This window comes from Bradysia coprophila, unplaced genomic scaffold, assembly GCF_014529535.1.
Source record: "Bradysia coprophila strain Holo2 unplaced genomic scaffold, BU_Bcop_v1 contig_324, whole genome shotgun sequence".
In the NCBI taxonomy this organism is placed as follows: Eukaryota; Metazoa; Arthropoda; class Insecta; order Diptera; family Sciaridae; genus Bradysia; species Bradysia coprophila.
The window spans coordinates 918719-935137 of record NW_023503584.1 but is presented as its reverse complement, the minus strand read 5'-3'; the positions used below and the strand labels follow the sequence as shown (position 1 = coordinate 935137).

At 40.4% G+C, this 16419-nt stretch overlaps 4 protein-coding genes across 4 annotated transcripts; 1 reads left to right on the top strand and 3 right to left on the bottom strand.

Annotated features, from left to right (window-relative positions):
- Positions 1-369: 369 nt before the first annotated feature.
- Positions 370-1936, bottom strand: LOC119079322 (eukaryotic translation initiation factor 4E1-like). Its single transcript, XM_037187117.1, has 5 exons — positions 1749-1936; positions 1130-1415; positions 974-1056; positions 815-902; positions 370-736 (listed from the first exon to the last, which is right to left on the bottom strand). The coding sequence occupies exons 1-5, from the start codon at positions 1776-1778 to the stop codon at positions 579-581; spliced, it is 645 nt and encodes a 214-aa protein (XP_037043012.1). The 5' UTR covers positions 1779-1936; the 3' UTR covers positions 370-578.
- A 3632-nt stretch (positions 1937-5568) lies between these two features.
- On the top strand, positions 5569-11472 carry LOC119079320 (transcription initiation factor TFIID subunit 6-like). The gene is made up of 6 exons (XM_037187115.1): positions 5569-5763; positions 5822-6618; positions 6683-7128; positions 7185-7373; positions 10939-11227; positions 11291-11472. The coding sequence occupies exons 1-6, from the start codon at positions 5700-5702 to the stop codon at positions 11372-11374; spliced, it is 1869 nt and encodes a 622-aa protein (XP_037043010.1). The 5' UTR covers positions 5569-5699; the 3' UTR covers positions 11375-11472.
- LOC119079321 (acyl-coenzyme A synthetase ACSM3, mitochondrial-like) lies at positions 7550-9905 on the bottom strand. The gene is made up of 7 exons (XM_037187116.1): positions 9627-9905; positions 9361-9547; positions 8543-9295; positions 8437-8484; positions 8315-8382; positions 7991-8255; positions 7550-7932 (listed from the first exon to the last, which is right to left on the bottom strand). The coding sequence occupies exons 1-7, from the start codon at positions 9828-9830 to the stop codon at positions 7616-7618; spliced, it is 1842 nt and encodes a 613-aa protein (XP_037043011.1). The 5' UTR covers positions 9831-9905; the 3' UTR covers positions 7550-7615.
- A 66-nt stretch (positions 11473-11538) lies between the features above and the next one.
- Positions 11539-15923, bottom strand: LOC119079319 (zinc finger protein 2 homolog). The gene is made up of 17 exons (XM_037187114.1): positions 15647-15923; positions 15325-15421; positions 15166-15250; positions 14788-15101; positions 14462-14731; positions 14076-14244; positions 13954-14008; positions 13840-13884; positions 13694-13774; positions 13581-13622; positions 13446-13521; positions 13307-13390; positions 12467-12474; positions 12372-12400; positions 12258-12309; positions 12113-12196; positions 11539-12047 (listed from the first exon to the last, which is right to left on the bottom strand). The coding sequence occupies exons 1-17, from the start codon at positions 15842-15844 to the stop codon at positions 11553-11555; spliced, it is 2184 nt and encodes a 727-aa protein (XP_037043009.1). The 5' UTR covers positions 15845-15923; the 3' UTR covers positions 11539-11552.
- Between the last annotated feature and the right edge of the window lie 496 nt (positions 15924-16419).

Genomic DNA, 16419 nt, shown 5'->3' with positions numbered 1-16419 from the left:
GGTTTTAGACCTCTTCAGGCATATATAAACCATATCCAGGAAAAATGGGTCCGAATTTCGGAAGTTGATCTTCCAAAAAATCCATTGGTTCGCGCAATGCAATCTAAAGCTTATGGTCACACATAATGATAAGGTCGGTTGCGACCACCGGAAAATGTTCGATAATTCTAATATCTCTACTGAAATCATCATCTGATCCCGATAGAATCAACAGCCTCTTCTTAATGGGGAAATCGTCATTTGTTCGAACTTGCGGAAAGTGTCAACGACTGACAGTTACCGCAAGTTCAGAGTTCAAATCAAATTTCTCTTTCAAAACACTTCTCCGTCATAATGGTCAACCAACAATTGAAACGACATTTTCTTCCTGTCAATTCGAACTTTAGCTTTTCGAAATAATTTTTCTTTTTATTTCATTGACTTTTCGGGGGGAGGTTATAAATCCAAAGAAATAAGAAATGATTTTTCCAATAAACAAAAAAAAAATGATAATCTTTTACCGACGATAAGTATTGTGTTGCTGTTAGTGCTGAGTGTTGAGTCGGCTTCTCAACACCAAAATATTAAATCAGAACTGTTTATATCGTGAATGCCATCTTCGGTCCTTGCTTGTTAGCCGTGTCCTTATGCAGTTCGTAGCTGATCTGAACTTCGTTCGGTAGCCGAAGACATTCCTTTAATTTGTGGCCTATACTCAAAATCGATTCTTGATTTGTACCATCGGCTGTCCAGATTGCTGGAAAAATTAAACGAAAAATTTGTTACGTCGACTTCGCATTCCCATTCCCAGAAGGGACAACAATTTCGAACTTACAAATTTTATCTCCTCTCGGGCGAATGTTGACGACTGCACCATTAATATCGTCAGAATATTCGAATGACTCCCCGATTAAGCACAACAACTGTAAGGCAATCAATTTTGGTTCGATCATCAATTCATCGAACGGAATTATCGACTCAAGTCTACACTTACAATATCCAACCACAATGCATCCAATTCGTTGCGACGTTGCTGTTTGTTTAAATTCAAAACCCATCGACCGCCACGTTTGTTGGCTATATTTAGACGAACATTTGATTATCCGCTCCGTTCACTGTACGGCAGATTATTTTGATTGTTTTACTTTACCTGCATCCTCCCACATCGGTCGGATATTCTTTTTGAAGAGTGAGTAGTCGTTGCCCTGCTTCAATTCCGACGCCACCCGAATGTGATTGTACAAGCTCCAAAAGTCTTCGACCGTGTCGAAGCTGGTTATTTCATTCTGCATGTCTTCCCAGGACTTATTTCTGTCGTTCTCCAAGTACCACAGAGTCCACTGGTTCTGCAACGGATGCTTGACGAGACATTCGGGCGTTATTTCGTTTCCTGGCTCTTCTCGGGCTTTCTCAATGTTATTTGTATCGGCATTATGCTGAAATTGGGACAAGAAAAACAACCACTTAATGGACTCCACTGAAAATGATTCAAAAATGCATATGGACTGCGGTCAGACATAACCTCAACTCATTTAATTGGAGCACAATGCCCTATTTGGAAGCATGCAATTGATGTGTTTCTGAGAAAAAAGTCAACAGAACACAATAAAGTTCTTCGACATATGCATGGGAGCAACTGTCAATTACATGGAAATTATATATCAACAATAGAACCATACTAAAAATGGCGAGACTTCACCCAAATCGCCAACGAATCATTCGATGTTTTGTGTAAATAATTCGATTAAAACGAAATCGATTTCAATTACCTCAACATTGTCCGTTGTAGTGCCAGCCATGTTAAATAAAAATTAAATAAATAAGTCTCTTAGAAAATATTTACACTTTGTGTAGAGAAAAAATAATAATTGTTCTACAACTTGCAATAATTATATGAGAAACTTCGCCAAATAAGACAGATTGCACCGGCGGCATCAGATCTATCCGGTGTAACGTGCCGATAGTTACAGCTGTTGCGGATTCGAGCAGCATGGCAGTGTTGCCGGTGAATTAAAATCTAGTTTTTTCTGTATCTAATGCATTTAGTGACATTCATTGGCTAAATCAATTGTAAAACCAACACAGTCAATGTTCAATGCTTTGATAGGGACATAGCACAAACAAGGCATTGAAAACGTCTATTGATCCTAGTTTTAATTGACAGATGCAGCATTCACAATTTTCAACAGAAAAATTACTAACTATTTGACAGCTACGACAATTTCGTCATAAAGACCAGGACCAAAATACGTTTTCAATGTTTCGTTTGCTTTCAGCAAATCGCAAAAATTCTTGCAAATTCCTCTTGAAATCGTCATGGCAAACTAGGGTTCCGTGAGTTTTTGAGAATTCATTACGGGAAATTATATTCGACCAATATTTTTAGCCCCGTACGAAGTACTGGGGGCTTATAAGATTAATATGCCGTTTGTAACACGTCGAATTGGAAGCAGACAGTAAGGGCAAAGCATTTGGTTATGTTTATAGATGACGAATCCGCAATAAAAAAAATGTCCGTCCGTCCGTCCGTCCATCCGTCCGTCCGTCCGTGACCCCTCTAGCTTGAGTAAATCACAACCTTTTTTCAAAATTCTTTTTTTCCCCGATTGGTATCGACAAAAGTAAGGTCAAGTTCGAAAATGGGCATGGTAGGGTCGGCCCCTCCAGAGCTAGGGCCCTATAGGTGTTTTTCAGTCTTTCGACGATATCTACTGAAATACGCACGCAATAGCTGCTTGTGATGTATCAAATGAAAGGTATTGACGAGTAGAACAAAGTGAACATTGTTTTTGGGTAAGATGCAACGTGGGCTTGTTGGGAGGGCTCAAAGGTTGTTACTCGGCCCTAAGTGTTTTTTGCACATAAATCGAGTAAATCTCATGCGATTTTGCTAGATTTAGTTTTTTATGGAAGGTAATTGAATACCGAAAAGAACGTGTCGAAAAAAGTTTCAAATTTGGGCCCTTGGACTAAGGCCGCTACTCGGCCCTAAGTGTTTTTTGCACATAAATCGAGTAAATCTCATCCGATTTTGCTAGTTTTTGTTTCATTTGAGAGGTAATTGAATACCCAATGGAAAGTTGGCAAAAAATGTTGGGTTTCTAAAATAATGTCGTAAATTGTTGGTTTTATTTGAGAGGTACTTCGTACGGGCTTTCGTAATTGCGCTATGCGCAATTTTAAAAATGAACAGTTTCAGTAAATTTGACAATGCCCAACTTGACTTGCATTTTGGTAACAGACGCATTAGAGGGTTGTAGACGTATTAGGGTTCCGGGCTTATTAGGGCTACGGACGTATTATGGTTGCGGACGAAATAGGATTACGGGTTGTACGGGGCTAAGTCGCAGCAAACGCTCCGACTGTTCTGATGCCTTGGTTGATCGACGACCATCGGAATTTTTCCTTTTACAAATATTTTAATTCTCGCTACCGTTATTATCATCAAATTGGTACCAATTAGATGGAAATATTGGTAAATGGAATTATTTTTAACGCTAGGTAAACCCAAAACTAATAACGTTCGATTATTACCATCCGATTCATTACCTTCAGTTTTTATAAATCCTATTCATGCCGTGAGGTCAAACACAAATCAAGCGCAGCGTCGTGCATTGGTGATAGATCCAAACTATATAAACAGTGAAGGTAATGCAGCGGATCAGAGAAATTGTGGATTCCAACTTTCAGGTGAATTCTTTTTTGTAATGTTGCCGTCATCATGTTTTCTTGTTACCAATGTTGTTACACCTGCTAATTTTGTGTGGAATTCAATATGTGTGCAACAAAACGAAACTAAATTCACTTGAAAGTGGAAATCCGTGTGTAACCAAGGCTGTATACTTTGGGGAGGTCACGCAGATGCAGATACGCGGGTTACACACCACGTTTCATACAAAAAATTCACCCGGCCATACAAATTCAATTTGGTGAATTTGTTTGTATGGAAAAGGTGTGTTCCCGCGTATTTAATAAAATGGCGATCTGCGTGACCTCCCTAAAGTTTACAGCCTTGTGCATTGTATGTAACTGCCCTTACCTTCAGTATTTACTGGGTCTTATCTGCTTTTGTTATCTAACGATCGGTAATACATATTGGAACAATGCCATCGTTATTATAAACTTTTTGGTAATTTGTAGAAGAATGGATGAATGAAACACATCTAGTTTAGTTTAATACAATGACGGAAGTAAATTCAAGTATATTTCATAGTTAGAGTACAACGTTTACCTACTGCTCTATATTCAGCAAAGTATTGTAGCCAATTGTGAATACTTGAGGAGGTCTGGTATACACCAACCAGCACTGATAGTTTGAATATAATAAAATTCACCACAACTTCTTCGTAACGATAATCATCTAGTGCGTTAAATTAAGGATTTTAAAAACGGATTCTAACGCATCCATTTTCATATTATTTTGATAAAAATAATGAGTGCGTTCAAGAAAAATCAACAGATTTTGAAGAATCAGCCACACCTGATATGTACATTCATTGGTTAAATATAAGAACGTCTTTTGACATTTTCAATGTTTTTCTTCAAAATTAAGATATTCACGCCGTAAGTGCAGTCGAAATTCAAAATCTTTCTCACGCAAGTCTTTCTAACGCAGCGTCATTTTCATACAAGGAAGCGTTGAAATGTATTTTTCGGTTCACTTTTTTAAATCGACCAAAGAATCGATATATTTAGTGATGGAAAAACTTAGATTATTTAGCGTAATTACGCTTCAATATTAAGAAGCCTTTGCGAAAGAAATGTTGAAAATTCATGAAAGCTAAACGTCAAAAATACCTGACATCTGTCAAGAGAGTTTTTCATGATATTTTAATTTTGGAGCCTACATAGCAGACATGAGTCGGTTATCCGAAAAACCGAAAATTTCGGATCGGTTTTGACCGAACCGAAAACTTCGGTTTTGACATGAAACAAGTTAAAATAAAGCTTAACTCGTCGAAATTAGTTATTTTCGTCATGAACTAACCGAATTTAAGATAATTAAGTCATTCAATGGGTGGGTGTGCTCTACAAAAAAACTCAGATGTAATTGACTCAATCTTTATTTCAATACCAACTCTATGCAATGACTCAATTAACTTATTTTCGGTTAGTTTATGACGAAATTAATTGATATCGACGAGTTAAGCTTTATTTTAACTTGTTTAGTGTCAAAACCGAAGTTTTCGGTTCGGTCAAAACCGAACCGGAAGTTTCGGTTCGGTCATAACCGAACCGAAGTATTCGGTTCGGTCAAAACCGATCCGAAATTTTCGGTTTTTCGGATAACCGACTCATGTCTGCTACATAGGGGAACTTTTGTATTAAAATCCGTTATATAGAGTGTTATGATGAAAGAGAAAGAGATATTTTGACAGGTACCCCAAGGCAAGTTATAATAACTAGTCTTCGGTTTTCTCGCTCTGATCATAACAGTCTATTATTAAGTGTGATGTGTGCGATGTCTGTCATCCGCATATATCTACATCGACATTTCCATATACAGCCGTGGCAGCAAAGAAATCAAAACATGAACAATAAGTTCAACTAAATACTGACAGCACTGCTAAATTGTAAGACGAGAAGACCTCTTGCGACGCATTGTGGAACTATATGTGTCAATTTGACAACACAACAAGCTAGCCCCGTAAAAATTACAATTTATTTGTATATGCAGTAAAACAATTGTCCTGCCTCTGTTGCAGTCAAAATTATTCGATATGAGCAGTGATCCTGAAAGTTTGTACGGGACCACACTGTCCGTGGAATCTATGAAAGTCATCGGTAAGCGTATTCCAATTAAGCCGATTCATAGGTTAATTTGTATGTTTATGCTCTCAAGCGGAAAGTATCGGTCTGGGAGCTCTACCCGACGATGCAGCCAAGGAGTTGGCGGATGATGTTTCGTTCAAATTGAAGCAAATCGTTCAAGACGCTGCCAAGTTTATGCATCACGCAAAGCGACAAAAGCTCTCCATCGTCGATATCGACAATGCACTGAAAGTTAGGAACATTGAACCACAGTACGGATTCGTTGCCAATGACTTTATTCCATTTCGTTTTGCTTCCGGCGGTGGACGAGAACTGCACTTTATTGAAGAAAAAGAGGTCGACTTGTCGGAAGTCATTCAAACGACACAGCCGAAAGTTCCATTGGAAGTGTCCCTTCGAGCCCATTGGCTTTGTGTTGACGGCATTCAACCGACCGTTCCAGAGAATCCACCACCTTTATCGAAGGAGTCACAGGCTCAAGATTCAGTGAATCCGATCAAGAAACTCGATCAAACTCTGACGAAAGATGTGGCCGGCAAGCCAACAACTGGAAAGATTCATAAATTGAAGAACATCGAAACGGTTCATGTGAAGCAGCTGGCAACTCATGAGTTGTCCGTGGAACAGCAATTGTATTACAAGGAAATAACCGAAGCATGTGTGGGATCGGACGAAGGACGTCGAGCCGAAGCGTTACAATCGTTGTCTTGTGATCCTGGCCTTCACGAAATGTTACCGAGAATGTGTACCTTCATCGCTGAAGGGGTTAAAGTCAACGTAGTCCAGAACAATTTGGCTTTGCTCATTTATCTAATGCGAATGGTAAAGGCACTGATCGACAATCCGTCTCTGTATTTGGAAAAATATGTAAGTTCGTGGGAGAAGTAGGAGGTTCCGCGTTTCATCATTAATTATTTTTTCAACATTTCAGCTGCATGAATTCGTTCCGTCTGTGTCAACGTGCATCGTTTCCAGGCAATTGTGCATGAGACCCGAACTCGACAATCACTGGGCGCTGAGGGACTTCGGATCGCGATTGATGGCACAGATTTGCAAGAACTTCAACACATCGACCAATAATCTACAAACGAGAGTGACACGCCTCTTCAGCAGTGCGTTGCAAAATGACAAAACACAATTGTCGTCCCTGTACGGTGCCGTAGCCGGATTATCGGAATTGGGTACAGAAGTGATCAAAGTGTTCATCGTTCCTCGGCTGAAATTCATTTCGGATCGAATCGAACCGCAGCTGCAGGGTTCTAGCATTAGCAACACCGACAAAATTGCAGCTGGTCACATCAGAGCCATGCTACAAACGAAATGTGCGCCGGTCTTGAAGACGATCCGCAATCCACCGGATGTCGTCGACGAATACAAGTTTGTGACACTGAAATGGTTTGATGAATATTGTGTGTAACGTTAATGACTTGCAGGCGTGATTACGGATTCTTGGGTCTGACGCTTCATCAAGCTGTGGTCAAGGCTCGAAATGCACCACCAACACCCGTAACAACAACGCAAGGCGGAAACAATTCGGCCAATTCGATAGTGAATGCGTCGAATACGGCGTCAACAGTGTCACGATTAACGTCGGCTGCTCAGCCGCAAATTACGTCACGAATGTAAGTGAAATGTTAACCTTTTTGCTTTATGTGACTGGGCAAGCCAAATCCAATGCGAAGTGGGTTTTTCAACCGCATATCTGTGCCGAAGGTCAATCTAAATATCCTCAACTAAAATTGCTCTTGCACGACGTCCATGCATGACACGCCCTTCTTTCAAAAAACTTTGGTTCTTCCTGAAAATATTTATTTGTTCGAAAATAAGTACAGACTACATTTTGATGCTCTACCACCCTCGCCCATCAATCGTTTCTCTTTTTTTGCTTGTATTTCTCTTCCTCCGACTTCTTCAGTTCTCTTCTCAAAATTTTTCCGCTAATAGTTTTCGGGAGTGATTCGACGAATTCAATTTTCCTCGGGTATTTGTAAGGGGCCGTTGCACGCTTGAAAAACGCTTGCAGTTCTTCGACTAATTGATTCTGATCGTGATTCTTATACTGCTCCGCGAGTACAATAAAAGCTTTCACAATCGATCCACGCACCTCGTCTGGACTGGCAACGGCTGCATTTTCAACGACTGCGGGATGAGTTTGCAGGACACTCTCTACTTCAACCGGACCTGAGTAGAAATTGAAATTAGTTTTCGCTGTCCGTGTGACGTAAATTGGAATTCTGACCGATTCGGTATCCAGCCGAAATAATAACGTCATCTGATCGGCCCACATAAAAAATGGATCCGTCGTTGTCCATGTACGCCCGATCACCGGTGTTGTAAAAGTCTCCAATGAAACACGAATCATTCTTTTCCTTATCGAACTCGGGACCGTTCGGTCCACCTTTCATGTAGCCTTTGAACAGTCCGACAGGCCAATTCGGTTTAACGCGTAAAGCGATATTTCCCTCCGTGTTTCGGGGAACCTCAGTTCCTTCGTCATCAATAATCTGAAAATGATTTTTGTCGGAGTGACTAATTAGACGTATTTGTTGGAAAGATTGCTTACCACGACATCGTAGCCAGGATCTTTATTCGGAATTCCCATGCTTCCTTCTCTTGCGGGTGCCCATCCTCCTGAAATAGGAACAAGAAATTTGTTGTATTACCAACATTAACACACAATGTTACCTATGGCAGTCATCTCTGATTGTCCGTACAATTCGTGCAGGATAATTCCTGTTGATGAGATTAATTTACTTGTGGCTGGGGGATGATTTTCAAGTTTTATTCAAACCTGTTTTTTGCTTCCACACTTTGGCAACCTCTGCACCGACAGCTTCACCACCCCCAACACAGTATCGAATGCTGTGAAACCTAAACAAGTGTTCGTCGGGAATTTGAATCAAACTTTTGTACATTGTTGGTGGGGCGCAGAAAGTGGTGATCGGTTTTGTATGCAAAACTTCCAAAATTTTCCGAGCCTCAAATCGTTCCATCTGATGAATGTAAACTGTGCAACCAGTGATCCAAGGCGCAAAGAAATTCGAATATGACGATTTTGCCCAGCCAGTGTCTGCTATGCACCAATTAACGTCATTCGGCTTTAGATCCAATAATGCCGAAGTCTTGTAATGACCGATTCCGTACGATACCTGCGAGTGTGCCACCATTTTTGGTTTTCCGGTTGTTCCAGAAGTGAAATAAATCTGTGCTATTGATTCGCTGTCCATGTCTGCATCGTTAAAATCGGTAACTTGATCGGCATTCACTTTGCTAATTAAATCATCGTAATTGAGCCAATCGTTTTGCAAGTCGCCATGAGACGGTGAAACGGTAATTTTCCTCAAAAGGGGTGGCGAGAAGGAACTGGATTCTTTCAGTCCCTTAACAGCTTCGTCTATTTTCCACATATTTTTTGAGTCGGTAATCACCGCCTTTGCTTGGGATGCTTCTAGACGATATTGTATATCTTGCGAAGTTAGCATAGTCGTTCCTGGACAGAAAATTATTCCCATGCGAATTGCTGCTAGATGTAGGAACCACCATTCTACAGAAAATATTGTTCGCATTTGCAAATCAATAGGAAATGAGTCACGAAGGATATGTGGATACCTGGAACTCGCGGTAGAATTACTAGAATGTATGGAGATGTATGACATTTAGACTGTTCCGACAATTCTAAAATATTTCCCAATGCCACAGCTGCTCGAACTGATTCCCTCTTCAATTCCGAAAAGGTGAATTTATGCTCTGATGTATCATTGTCGAACCACAGAGCTGTAGCAGACGGTCTCTCTACCTTTTAAAATGAAATAGAATTCGCACATTTCACTTTCCCTTAAAGTTTCATATAGCAAACCAACCGTACTAAGACTTACAACATGTCTGTCGAATACATCGCGAGCAAAATTAAATCTCTTCGGGATATGTCCGCTCCTACAGATGGCCTCTAAGTCCAACCGATCTCTGTTCGCGGTCGAAGCAAATTGCCTACTATTTGTTTTAAGCAATGCATGACGGTATATCATTACATTCTTCAGCGGAAACTGAAGAAAAACCTTTGATTTTACTAAAAATGTCATCAATGGATGCAAGTATCGAGACACTTAGGTGCGTTTTCGGTGACAATCACCAGTGACTTATATGATAGTGGTATTAGTAAAAGCAATAGATTGTAGGTATAATTCACCACTGATACGCGTTTATATAATCTAAACGGTATCGCAGCGCCGTTAAAATATTTACTTTTTATGTGTGTAGATGACTTTCAAGGTCTTGTACATAAATTCATAGTCAACATAGACATAGTCAACTCACTTAGAGTCAACAGTTGTATGAAAACCATAATGCTTCACATTGTTCTTCTGCAGGCATCTGTTATGGGTATTAACGACAAAAAATGTTGAGCTCTATCGAACGTTGTTTTATACAAAGAAATCAATCATAAAACAAATGACAAATGAAAGACAGCTTTATTTTCAAGGAATTCAAGAGAACGTCTGGGTGTTGCAGAACATCTAATCACATTTTTCGTTTATGTTCGATGTCACAGGTCATCATATCCACACAATAGATCAGTCGATCGATCCTAACTGTTCTTGTGGACTAGCCGCTGAGACCAGTGTACTTATCCTGAGAAATTGGAGAGGGGTCACCGACTTCAAAATTATCTCAAATAATCCCTGGAAGTCGGTGACCCCTCGGGATTGGCCATCTTTGGATGGAAAACGCCTCAATGACTTCCTACTGAAAACCGGGAAATTGACCTAACAACGGAAGTACAGGGAGCTGGAGATAATCTATCACGAGTGAGTGGTTTTCTATTGCTTATGTCGGTGCATTTCCTGATGTAACTGAGCCATAAGCAATTGAAAGAACAGCTATAAATGACACTCCACTCTACACTCTACTGCCAAGGTTCTCGCAAGACAATTTTACCTGTATTCAACGAACATAGGTATTAGAAGTTTGACGATAAGTAAAAGGGTTTGTCATTCAGCTCAATAGTTCTGAGCTTGGTTCGAGTCGGGTCGGGTCTCGAAAATCCTCGTCCTGCTAATCTCCAATAATGATGTTTACTCGGTTAAACCAATTTTGAAATAGAGTCTTAGCTCTGATGCGTCTAACTGACACGCTACTTCGAATTGCACGCAAACTATCGCTTAAAATAACAAAAGACTTTCTTTGCAGTAATACAACAGCGACTATAAATACAAATGCACAGCGACCAGCTGCTCAACCAGCACAGCAGCAGAAATTTGTCATTGTCACTCAACGTCCGGCCACTCCACAACCGACTACACCAACAACGGTTCTACCTACAGGCCTGTCCGGAGCTATCAAATACCCCAATCCAACCACAATCAACACAATCAATCTACCGCAAAATATCCAGGTGCAAAAAGTTCAACAAAATCCAAAAATTGTAATAGTAAATCCTCCAAGTAGTCAACAGCAGGCACAACAGAGTTCGGCTGTGGTACATAAGCGAAATTTGCCGGTGTTACTCATTGTACTGACTGTTTCTTCTTCTGTTTTTTAGACGCCAATTGGAGGCTCGCGACCGATATTCGTCGGGCAGGATGTACCACCACCGGAACTGGATGATTTGTCACATTTGGCATGATTTAGAAATATTACGGTTAAGAAGCATAAAGTGTAAGTTCGAATTGACTTTTTGTAATGAAAACCGTCACCTCATTAAAGGGATTGAATTTATGGAAATTATCGGTCGTTTTAAGGACTTTCGATTGAGCTGAAATTCTGTATCAATCAAACATCACAACAACATTCCCTCTCTTTAGCTATTTATTAACAACACAATCGGACGTTATAAAATACTGTTGATTTTCGATGGCACTTGTGTCTCCGTCATCAATGTGCTCCACCTGTATTCGCATACAATTCGGATCGATTGCCTGGTAAATCGTCTTGTCGTCAATGTGCATCCGAACATTGTCCGACATTTCTGCTCCAACAACCGGAATCATATCGCTCAGAATTTCCGTTTGATTATCAATCACCAGGCTATGTTCATTGATTGCCGTGTCCATCATTTCATGGATGCCGTCGATCCGAACGTAATACGTGTCCGTACTTTCAGTAACTTCGGTCAGGATAATCGAACCCGAATCCGGCATATTTGGATCGGCATGGGTCGTCGGAATGGAGGTAATTTCGATATATTCCTCCTGAGCGGGCGGATTCGGTTGGGTGTTGTCTCGATGGCAGGTTTTCTGATGTTTTTTGAGGTAGGTGGACGACGAACACGCTTTGTTGCAACGATCACAGACGTATGGCTGTGGGGATCAAGTTAAAATGATTTTGACTTTGGCGATGAGAGCTAAATTTTGTTAGTTAGAACCTTTTCGCCGCTATGAGTGCGTAAATGTTGATTCAGTTGACCACTGGTTGTGAAACGCTTATTACAGGTGGTACAGGCGAAGGGCTGATAAGACATTTATTTCGGTAAAACGTTCTGTCGGACGGAATGTGAGTTTTTCTCTTACCTTCTCTCCTGTATGGGTACGCATATGTGCGGACAAGTCGTGTCGAGCGAAACTGTCGAAAACGACAAAACATTGTGTGATTGTTTCATTAGTTATCGCTTTAAATTATCTCACCTTTTGTTACATACGGAACAGTTGTAAGGCTAGGTAAGGTAAAGAAAACGAGATTAATTAACAAAACAAACTTTTCTTCTCTCAAAGTTACTAACCTTTTCTCCTGTGATGTGACGTAATGTGTGGCGTAAATGGAACGAAGAGAATAATCGGAAAATTAGTTGACGAAGTAGAATTACAGAAAATGGTTTGCTGGCATCAATAGTAGCAAATTTGACATTAAGATATGCTTGGGACTCGCAAGTTGCGAGGGCGGCACACAGTCCTCGTAGAAACAAAGTTTCTTATCAGATCAAATATCGAACACAATTTCTTAGCGTATGTCAGTTCCGATTAATTTTTTATGTGCCGAACGTAGAGATTTACAACACCGTTGAAGGCGTAGTAAAGCAATGACATAATAGAACGCCTTTCAAGACTTGAAACAGGGTAGGTATCTCTTGACTTAAAGCTGAAAGTCAGATTGATTTGGAACTAAATGCGCTTGACCTGACCATCAGTCCTTAATTTGCCTGAAGTATTAACTTCAAGTAAGCCAGACATACGGTTGAATTAACAAATAGAAAACAACCTGCTGTACCTGAACGTTTTCAACTTTGAGATCGCACATAAGTTCGGCTCAGAGCCCTAACCTTTCACAGACAGCAAGCAGAGTAATATTTTTACAACCGGATCTATTACTTCATTTGATTTGAGTCTTTTCTGGAGATTGATCTCGACTTTATTAAAAGGCCAAACAAAAATTTCTGAAAGGTTGCGGTCATGAGAAAATCTATTTTGTTCGGCCGTAAATGCAACAAGAAATTAGGTTCCAGAAAACTCGATTCAGCCTCCCCTTTTTGGATCAATAATTTTCAGTTTAGTGATCGTTGTCGACAACATCTGACACCAAACCAACCCTTTCTGTAATTCAACCCATAAGAATCCAAACAAACCTGAATGTACTCGATGATGCATGGTCAATGTGCTGGAACTGGCGAAACAGCGTTGGCACGTTGTACATTTGTATGGCTTTTCGCCTAAAACAAGAATTCGTTGAATCTAAATCACGACAATGAAACCACTAGAGTTTACCTGTATGCACTCTTATATGCAACGAAAGATTCGATGACTGAATGAAGCATTTACCGCAGAAGTTACAGATGTACGGCTGAAAAAAATGAAAATTGTTAAATTTGCCTCAAACAAAGTGGTTACGGATCGGGCTACCTTTTCGTTGGTGTGCGTTCGCATATGGGTTGTGAGCGTACTCTATATAGTAGGACAATAAGTCAATGTACTGATTGAACCGTTCAACGTTCGAAAGTAAGTGAAACAATTACCTGATGAGTAAACCGTTTATCACAGTATTGGCACGCATGTGGCTTGTAATCCATGTGAATTTTTTTGTGCGAATTCAGAAGCTGTGTGATCGAGAAAAGAATTCTTTCATTCTGATAAGATTACAATCGTCGGGCGGATCACTTACCCGAAGATCAATAAAACTCTTCCCACATGTCGCACATGTCCAAGGCTACAAATAAGATAAGGAAAATGTTTCATTTTCACCACCAAAAATAGTCAAAAACTCTTCGAAACGTACCTTCTCCCCGCTGTGTTTTCGATTGTGAACGCCCAGCGAATGCGAATCGAAATACCTGCGTTGGATGTTCGGTAAAAAGTTATTTATTAACTGGCAAGCAGACCAAGATGGAACTATTATACCTCTTGCCGCACGTGAGACATTCGTATTTCTTCTCTCTGACTTCGCCAGTATGCTTTTTGAAATGACGCGTTAGCGAGCCCATTTCCGGAAATCCTCTGTGGCACACGGCACATTTGTGGGGTTTGTCAAGGAAATGCGTTCTGACGTGTCTCTTTAGTTGGATTTTTGCTGTGTGGGGAAGATTAATGAATTTTTGAGTGGGTTGGTAGGTTGGCTATCTAGTCTACAACTACTTTTGAACAACATGATTTCAACCAAATCTTTTACTTCATAAGTTTAAACAGCATTTTACCACATAAAATCACTTAAACCACAGCTCATCCTTCATTTTTGTCGTTTCTGGTGGATAACAGATGACACAAAATGTGTGCAATGTTGTACTTACTCGTGAATTCCTTATTGCACTCGCCACAAATGATTTTGCCGTCGTTACGGTGAACGGATTGATGAATCTTCAAATCGCCCTCCACTTTGAACGACATATGACACTCCGGACAATTGAAGTTTTCCTCTTGCGCCGTCTCTTTAGACTTGATATGCCGTTCAATGTGACGATTCAAATCCGCCCGTTCGTTGAAACCCTTATTGCACGTCTGACATCGATACTGTTTCTCTTCGTCGTGGATTTTTTTATGGCGATTGTATCGACGAATATCTGCGGAAGTGATACTTTTAGGATTATCCAGTGTCATCCATGAACTTCCAACTCACCTGAAAATTCTTTATCACAAATTTGACAGACCCACGAGCTGCTGCCTTCAGACTTTTCTTTACTTCGTTTCTTCACTTTCATGTTGCCGCGTTTTTTTCGGGTCGAAACGTTTTTGTTATCCTGATTCTTGCCAGTGAAATTAGATTCGGTAAGATCGCATCCTTCGCTGGTCACGTGCTCATCGTTTTCGTTGAAATTTTCCATCATACCTTCGTCTGATGGAAAGGGAGACTTATTGTTGTCCGAAACAAGTGTCCGATCACTTTGGTCGAGATATTCGCTATCATTCTCATCGTTGCTATGCTCGAACGGTCTGATAACATAATAACAAACATTAGCTAGGCCATCTCCTCAACGGTGTGTTGTTTCAAACTCACTTATCCACAAAGCTTTCGAGTTCTTCTTCAGGCTGCAATTTAACGTCCAAATAACCGATGGCTATGTAGTTCCGAAGTGTTGCTTCTGCAGTAGAATTGATACAAGATGGGTAGTGTAAAACGACGACAAGGGACATATCTCAATGTGATTTTACTAACCTGCGGTTTCGATTTGCTGTTTCACCGTTATCGCACGAGATACATGCGCTGCGCATTGGGTACAGATTTTTGAAGGAAGAGAATCATCCGGGCAAATCTGCAACGTTAGAGAATTATGATGGATTTTGTCAGTAAAGACTGTGTTGGGTGCTGCGAGAGACATGCATGCAGCAGGACGGAGACATTTTGCTGGGGATATACTGGGGACTGTTACCAGTTTTATCAGCGTGACTTCTCGAGTCACGATTGGACTAGTTAGAGTAAATTCTAGACTCAGACTCTAGTTCAATGAGACGATGGTCGGCTAACGTTAGCAACATACCTGAATGGGCACGAACGTCATTATCATATCAGAAATCCGGTAAGGCTCCTCATCGAATAGCGATCTCAGATCGTTGCATTCCAATAAGCAGACTCTGCAGATCTTTGATAGTTCCAGTACGATGTTATTTGAATCGATTTCATTCGATTTAATAGACTGTTCATTCTGATGCGGTATATTCCTGACACTTGCACTCATACTGGCTGATATTGATGATAAACAATAATTGTTATTGTGAGTCCCGGAGATTTAATATACAAAAGATGAAGTGAAGATGAAACGTCATCGTCTTCTATTTTGTTGTCGAATTTTCTGTCATGACCTAAGAGTACCATATGGTCAGTCACGAATCGAAAATCTGTAAATCAACTATGGGGGATTCCGTCGAAAACACTTCAAAGGTACATTCATCGTACCCATGTCACTACCCGTACCCATGCATGGTGTCGTTGGAAAGCCAGCAGCAATTAGAGAAAACGCCGAAGTAACCAACGTTTCCCCTTATTGTCAACTGGTCATATCTCACTGTAGGTGAATTTTAAACCCAATAAGACCCCTATCTGCCCGAAAGTTTTTTTTACCGTTCCAACGACACTCCGCACGACTACGTAGCCGCTTATGGAAAATCATAGGGAGCACGGGAGCATTGCTCCCGGGAAATTTTTCCCATTCGGTACAAAATTTTTTATTTTTATTATTATTATTATTAGCATCACCATGTCACCTCTCGAGTATAACTCTATGGGAAAATGTGCCTGATTTCGGTAGGTATT